Here is an 8,226-nt window from a genome sequence, read left to right as displayed (position 1 = left end):
ATATACTAAGCATACACAGGCCTATTTAATAAGCCGTGGACGGAGATAAAGTGGACAGAAATAAAGTCCCAGCCAATCAGCTCTTAACTGCCATGTGACAGGCTGTTTTTAAAATGACAGTTAGGAGCTGGTTGGCTGGTACTTTATCTCCGTCCACTTTTTCTCCGTCCAAGGCTTAGTAAATAGACCCCTAAATACAGTCAAACCTCAGAAAACTGCCATGGTTTTTTAGCAATCACCATATATATCAAGCTCAGGTAAACTAAAAATTTCCAGAGTTGGTGCCCAATAGGCAACACCATCTATAGGTGGCACTGCCTATAGAAGCCTATGGGCTCCTTTCTACAACGAGTCCCCAGAGAGGGATCTGAAGGGGTCACTCTCTATCTCTCGTGGCTTGCGTATGCCCTGGCCAAAGACCACACATGCGTAATAGGACTCCCGGGTCATAAACACGGAAGTTCCCATATCGCAAAGGTCAGCTCTTATCGGAAGAGCTGAAATGAGCAAATTATTTGTGAGTATTCATGCATACGGCATTATTAGGTATTCTGTATGATGGCATCTGTCCAGTACAAAGGCAAAAATGTATATAATGGATAATGCTTGTACAATATTAGAGATGGGGGGCCAGATGAAATAGCGCCCGAGTTCAGCGGCCGTGCAGGATGCAGGCCGAAATTAAACGGTTTTCTAAAGGGGCAATAAAAAAGTCTGCATTTGGCCGACATCCTGAGCGGCCGCCGAACTGGGGCGCTATTACATTCAGCCGGGGGAGTTGTCTGCTCTTTGTGGGGAGCAAGTGCAATTTGTAATCTGTTGCATATTGGGGGTCATTCCGAGTTGTTCGCTCGCTAGCAGTTTTTAGCAGCCGTGCAAACGCATTGTCGCCGCCCACCGTGGAGTGCGAATGCATGTGCAGCAGAGCGCCTGCAAAAACATTTTGTGCAAAACAAGACCAGCCCTGGACTTACTCTTCGTGTGCATTAATTCTAACGTTGGAGGGACGGCTTTTGACGTCACACACCCGCCCAGTGTTCACCCAGCCACGCCTGCGTTTTCCATGGCATGCCTGCGTTTTTCCAAACACTCCCAGAAAACGGTCAGTTGACACCCAGAAACGCCCAATTCATGTCAATCTTCTTGCGGCCACCAGTGCACTGAAATCGTAGCTAAAACCTGTGCAAAACCACAATTCTCTTTGTACCCGTACGTCGCGCGTGCGCATTGCGGTGCATACGCATGCGCAGATTAGCCAATTTTTACACTGATCGCTACGCAGCGAACAACGGCAGCTAGTGATCAACTCGGAATGACCCCCATTGAGTAGATTTTTGGGAGGTCTGTGCAAGTGAGTCCATCCTCAGTAACCATCCGTACTGGCAATTATGTGCAAGGGCCCTAAAGAGGTCAGCACTTGGGAACTTTCTACCCAACCTACGCTTGCTGATGTGACTTTTATGAGGAACTATTCAAGCTATTTTTTCAATGTCATTGACTATTTCATGGGAAAAGCTGGAAGGTCTATTGAAATAAACAGTAGAAGAGATGTTTATCTATCATTAGCAGAGCCCACAAACCCCACCTCCCTACCTACTGTACTTCTGCAATTAAAATGGTCCTTTGGGAGCTACGTCCCCCGCCTTTCTGCTGTGTGGTCCTCAGTCACATCTTTGATTTTTAAGTAACTGCAGCCAGTATGCATTGAAGTAATGCACCTTATACTTCGTTTTAGGCTACCAATTTGACCCTTGGTGTTATTTGATTTTAATATAGCTGCTGTTACAGAGAGAAGAAAGATTTTCAGTCTCATACTACCAATTTAAGTGTCTCTTCATTTGAAATATTGGAAAGTAGGATTTAAAGTATACACAAGAAAGCAGGTTTAAACCTGACAATGGCCCTCATTCCGAGTTGATCGCTAAGTTTTTCGTTCGCACAACCTATTAGTAAAGTTGCGTTAATGTAGTAATTTTGCGAACATCCGCCCCCAACGTATTTTTGCTCATTCGCACGCATTATTACACAAAGTGGGCGTACGCCAAATGACATCGCAGCAATGCAAAAACATCGCAGCAATGCGAACCCATCGCATTAACACATACTTATTCGTAAAAATACTAGGTAGTCGTAGATTTACACATTTATCAGTTAAAGTGCTCACTTTTGCGGAGAAACGCACCACATTGTTTTTTTTTACTATTAAGTGGAATAACACCTTCCAATTAAAAGTCCACAAGCCCTCCTCAATTACAAATCCAATTAGTGACTGAATTGTAATGTTCATGATCAATTAAGTATTTTATAAATACCTGAAGAACACTTTGTAGCCATAAAAGAACCTATTTCTATTTACATGTTTAATATAAATATAGATGTTTGCAATGTGCTTGGTCTAATGTGTTTTGTGTATTTATTAAAGTAGAGTTTTTGTATGTGAATGAAGGTTTTTGCATGTTTATTTAGCCAATAACATGTTTGTTTTAGATTTTTAAAATAACTTACGTTAGCTGTATGAAATGTTTAATGTAAGAAATGTTTGTTCTGCAATCTGCTGTTCCTTTATTGCATTATTAAATAATAAACACCCGCTTAAGTATAATAATTTTCTTTTATTTTTTTTTAAAGATTTTTAGAAATGTTAAGATAATTTTTGGTTTTAAAAAACATAAAAAAATTAACAAAAATTTTCCATATCATCTAGCAGACCCAGCAAGGCCTGGAGATGTCGCCTCATGTTTCCCACAATCTCCCGCAACGATGTGGGATCTCCAACGGCAACATCTGAAATTAAAAGATAACATAAACATTACTAACTTACTCACATTGCTTATTATACAAGCAAGGCACAAAGCACACTTTAATGCAGGCATGTCCAAACTGCATCCCTCAAGCTGGTGTGAAACTACATATACCAGCATGCGTTAACTCAGTTTTGGGGCCAGGGAATGCCAAACCTGTGTCAGGGCATGCTGGGATGTGTAGTTTCTCTACAGTTGCAGTTGCGCAGTTTGGACAGGCATGCTTAATGGCAAAGTTTATACATCATGGCTGTTTTATGGTACAATCATTAGCAGAAAAACACACAAGCCTGCTCAGGCTTTTTTGGATACTTTTTACAGTATTCTAGACCATGGGCTACATTTACTACTATGTGAGTTCATTTTAAGATGGAGCGTTGCCCATAGCAAACAAGCCAAAATAAGATGATTATCTTGTAGAAGTGGTTCCCCAATTGTAAAGTTTATTTGTATTGGTTGCTATGGGCGACATCCCATGTTAAAGATAACTACCATCTTCGTCACTGTTACACCATGTTGGCATTCATTCACATCTGGAGTGTTTTTTTAATATTTTTAAGGGGTTTGGTGCTGCATCATCACACTGCATATCAACATCTTCAGAAGGCCAACATATCCTAGCATTCCCACACTCCCTGAAAGCTGCCCTTACTAAATAATTGCAAACAGGTTTGACTTTAACAAATAGTCATTTTGTGAGTGTAACTTTCACAACACAAATCACTGTGTCATTATGCTGCATAACAAAGTGAAGCATGTGTTTTGTAAGTGCAAATATTAAGACTACACAGGCACAAGTGTAAAAGACCAACAACATACTAAACTCCACTCAGGTCTAACTGTTTCCCAGAAAAAAACCCACATATAAACCCTGTTGTCCTGGCAACCCTGGCTACCTAATGAGTGTCAACCTAGAGTGGACACACAAAACATTGCACACATAAACACTGTACATATAATGACACTCACAAATATGTAAATGCAACATGTACACCATGAAGAAAAACACAATTTTTTGTCCTTGGTACAAGATTTCAAACAGTACAACACTGCATGTTTTGTCATTGTAAGTGTAAGTAGGTAATCATAAAAAAAAAAAAAAAAAACTTACTTTCCACGGCAACATGAACACTCCCTGAACTGGCTTCAGGGGCTTCCTCTGCCCATTCACTGGGTGGGGATGTTGGCTGGATGGGTGAAGGCGGCTGGATGGGGGAAGGAGGAGGGATTGGGGAAGGAGGAGGGATTGGGGAAGGAGGCTGGATGGGGGAAGGAGGCTGGATTGGTGCTGGAATTTCAGAGGGGGGGTCTGATTGAGAGGGCGAGGGGGGCGGAGAGAAAGTTAAGCCAATAGAGGGTGAGGGGGGCAGAGATGGTGATTTAGAAGTTGAAGGAGAAGGGGTATGGGAAGGAGGAGAAGGGGTCCCAGAAAGAGATGGAGAGGTGTGGTGAGAAGGGGAGTGTAAAGTGGTGTGGGCCAGGGAAGCTGAGGGGGACTGGGAAGATGAGGGGGACTGGGAAGATGAGGGGGACTGGGAAGATGAGGGGGACTGGGAAGGGGAGGGGGAGTGAGAAGGGGAGGGGGAGTGAGAAGGGGAGGGGGACTGGGAAGGGGGCGGAGAGGTCTGCCGTTGTTGTTGTCCTATAATGATATTTTTGACAACATTTAGTTTACATGTGAAATTACATAGTAAACAATTTCAATTTTCAATGTTCTGTTCCATGTAAAATACAGTGTTTTTTAGAAATGAAAATCAAACATGTATAAATCCTAATCATGTTGGCCACAGCAAACAAAATGAGTCATAACTTTTACTTTGAAGCTCATTCTGTAATCTAGTCCATTGAGTCATATTGATTGGTCTAGGCAACATCACCAGATCACTATTCAAGGCACCTTATTATATAGGCAGCAATGATCAAGTATTTGGGAACAGTTTCCTGGGTGGTTATTAATTCTTGAAAACATGCACTTGTTTGGTGACAGTTTGCTACAGTCAGTACTGTTTGCCCTAACCACACACACTGTCCTATTTTGTAAAAAAACACACTCAGCGTTGCAATTAGCCTACCACTTAGTGTAAATTTGCACAATGTTTGCTAATATTCTTATGTAATGTAACTTACGTCGTGTATGCATAGAACGTATTTGCTGGCGGATCTCCGCCAACAGCTCGGGAGTCCTCCTGCGGAGATCACTCCATCTCCTCTCAAGTTGAATGATTGACCGCCTGCTGCGGACGCGAGTCCGCAGCAGGCGGCGGACCTCCGCGTAGGCCTCGCGCTTCACCCGATTTGGGATGAAGCGCCCAACGCGGCCTACGCGGCGGTCCATCACCGCAACCAGGACGCGGAGCTCACGCCTGGTGAACGGTGCAGCACGCATCTTGGCAATGGCGTTTTCCTTATTTGGGCATATATTTATAGCGTCTGTTAGCATGTGATTGGTCATAAATCTGTTGTCATTTCTAATAACTTTATTGATCTTTGCAATGCTGTGAAGAGCAGTGTTATTTCGCACGAGCGGAAAAACGCATCCGCAGAAGTAAATTTTTGCATAAAAATAAACAAAAAAAAAAAAAAAAAAAAACCATAACACAAACAGACACAGAGACACACAGTTTTGAATAAAATTGTAAACATATCTGTGTACTCACCACAGTTTGTGTGATCATTCAGCTGGACAGTCACAAAGTGGGCAACATTTAATTTCATTTGTTTTTGTGTTTGTTTAAATAATCAAGATTTTAGGATATAAAACAAATAAGGACACTATTTAGCCACATCACATTATATTTTGTACTAATCTCAAATTGTAAGCTTAACGTGTTAACGGATTTTTACTTTTTTAAAAATGACAAATAAACAAAAAATCCAAAACCATTACACAATGACCTTACAATCTCAAACAAAATGTCAACATTACAAACAAAACATAAGCATACTGTGCTTTGTTTTTTTAACATAAAAATAATATAAAAACACTATACCTGAAATATTCGGCAACAATCCTTGCCCTCACTTGGCTCCCCCTCCGTGTAACACTCCCACCACCGAAGTGTCGAACAACCCCTGGCTCCTCATCAGGCAATTCCTCTGCCTGAGGAAGCTCTACACTACTCCTTACCGCGATATTATGTAGTATTGCGCACAGGACCACTATTTTACTTGCCATCTCCGGCGAATACATGATGTCGCCACCAGTGCGGTGGAGCACACGAAACCGCCCTTTAAGGACACCAATTGTGCGCTCCACCAGCTGCCTAGTGGCAGTAAGCGCGGAGTTAAATGCCATCTGTGGTCCTGGCCTGGGATTACGGTAAGGAGTCATGAGCCAGGGGGTGCAAGGATATCCACGGTCTCCTGTTTGAGGAAAAACCTTAAATTAAAAAGAGTATATTATAAAATTTCATTTATTTTTAAGATAAAAAATATCTTCAAACTCACCCAATAACCACATGTCTGCTCGTTGACTTGCTCTTAATCTCTGCCATATCCCTGATTGTCTAATGACATATGCATCATGTGAACTTCCAGTAAACTTGGCATTCAGGGAAAGGATCTGGAGGGATGGCCCACAAACAACCATTACATTCAGAGAATGAAACAGTTTCCTGTTTCTATAAATTTCTTCATTATGTCTTGGTGGCTGAATAGCAACATGTGTGCCATCCACAACCCCAATAACATGTGGGAAGCGACTACCACCTTCCTCAAATTGCCGCTTCACCACATCTAGGGCACCAACATCCAAAGGCATATCAATGAATTGCTTCACCCGCTTTAGGAAAGCCTGGCAGACATGCCGCAGGACCTTACTGAACTGGCCCTGCGACATGCCAACCAGGTCTCCCACAACATGTTGATATGAGGCTGTAGCCAAAAAATGTAACACAGCAAGGAATTGTGTCAATGGTGGTATTGCTGTAGGATACCGAATTTCAGACTCCAGATCACTCTCTATTATGGAGAGAGTGTCTAGGATTAGATGTGGTGGCAGCCTGTATCTACGCACCACCACATCATCTGGCATCCCAAAAAGTAGGACACGGGTTCTGAAAATTGGTGGCCTAGCACGCCTCCGTTGCCTTGGTTGATGAGGAGCCGGTTGTGGTTGTGGGGCTGGCGGTTGGGGTGGGAGTGCTGGCGTGGGTTGGGGAGGTAGGGCTTCTGCTGCGATAAATATCGACATAACACACTTTTTTGAGATAAAAACAAAAAAATGTTTAATACTCCAAAATTATTTATTAAAAGATATACAAACAATAAATGTATAAAAAAAGGTGGAGTCAACTTACTGCAGGAGCGTACGACATTATTTCTGGGTTCAATTCAGGAACAAAATGAAAAAAAAAAAAAAAAAAATATATATAAAAAAATAAAAAATACATATGTTAATTTGAGAAAAACCAAACATGTAAGTTTCTAGATTTCTGAGCATCAAACACATCACAAACACCATAAAACAAATATAAATAAAAATAAAATAAAGGAAAAAATTCAATCAAGTAACAAAAAAAAAACATTTAGTAGCTAGGCCAGGCAAGAAAAACACTACTTTGCAGATCAATCCAGGTAAGAAAAAATACTTGTCTTTACAAAATGGCAAAGAAACATAATAACAACACTTTGAACAAACACAAACAGGCACCAACACAGGCAAAGGGCACTTACCTGATCCAAAATCAATAAAGTTTTTGTGTTTTCTTGCACACCAAAAACTCAAAATATACAAGGGTTTCCTCACCCAAAAAACAACTCCTACAAGAGAACAAAAATGACAGTCAAAAACAACATACAGACCATTCAAACAAACAAACAAACAAACAAACAAACAACAACACAGGCAAAGGGCACTTACCTGATCCAAAATCAATAAAGTTTTTGTGTTTTCTTGCACACCAAAAACTCAAAATATACAAGGGTTTCCTCACCCAAAAAACAACTCCTACAAGAGAACAAAAATGACAGTCAAATCAAAGAAGCACAGGTTTATTTACAAAAATGGACTTGCAAAATATATCTGTGTTTTTTAATAAAAATTAAAAAAAAAACAAAAAAAAAAAACTTTGAATTCAAAAAATTACCAAGAAGATTTCCAGAATACTCACAAACGAAAAACGCAACAAAAAAATGTCTATACTCAAAACGCAAACGAAAGGACAAATGTATGCTTGACAATTACTCACTCTGCAAATTCCTATAGCACCTTCACGCACAAGCCAACAAACTCAAGTGAAACTCAAAACTACCTACACTCACAGCGTGCAAAGTAGGCCCTTAAATAAGCAGTGCAATCAACCAGATTGTGTACACCTGTGTGAATTAACGCTTCGCACGTAGGTATATAAGCGCACACACCTCGCCGTACACGTCATCACAAACATGGCTTCTCGTGAGCAAATCGCAGCAGAGATGGACCGCA

The 8,226-nt window shown here is 41.1% G+C and overlaps 1 protein-coding gene across 1 annotated transcript; it reads right to left on the bottom strand.

The window, feature by feature from the left end:
• Positions 1-2,677: 2,677 nt before the first annotated feature.
• On the bottom strand, positions 2,678-7,088 carry LOC134934682 (uncharacterized). The gene is made up of 4 exons (XM_063930057.1): positions 6,249-7,088; positions 5,459-6,164; positions 3,913-4,443; positions 2,678-2,784 (listed from the first exon to the last, which is right to left on the bottom strand). Exons 2-4 carry the CDS (start codon positions 5,514-5,516, stop codon positions 2,678-2,680), a joined length of 696 nt encoding a protein of 231 aa, XP_063786127.1. The 5' UTR covers positions 5,517-6,164; positions 6,249-7,088.
• Between the last annotated feature and the right edge of the window lie 1,138 nt (positions 7,089-8,226).

The sequence above is a fragment of the Pseudophryne corroboree genome, chromosome 6 (genome assembly GCF_028390025.1).
Source record: "Pseudophryne corroboree isolate aPseCor3 chromosome 6, aPseCor3.hap2, whole genome shotgun sequence".
NCBI classification, from domain to species: domain Eukaryota; kingdom Metazoa; phylum Chordata; class Amphibia; order Anura; family Myobatrachidae; genus Pseudophryne; species Pseudophryne corroboree.
Note: the sequence above shows the minus strand (reverse complement) of the source record. Positions and strands in the feature narration are given on the sequence as shown.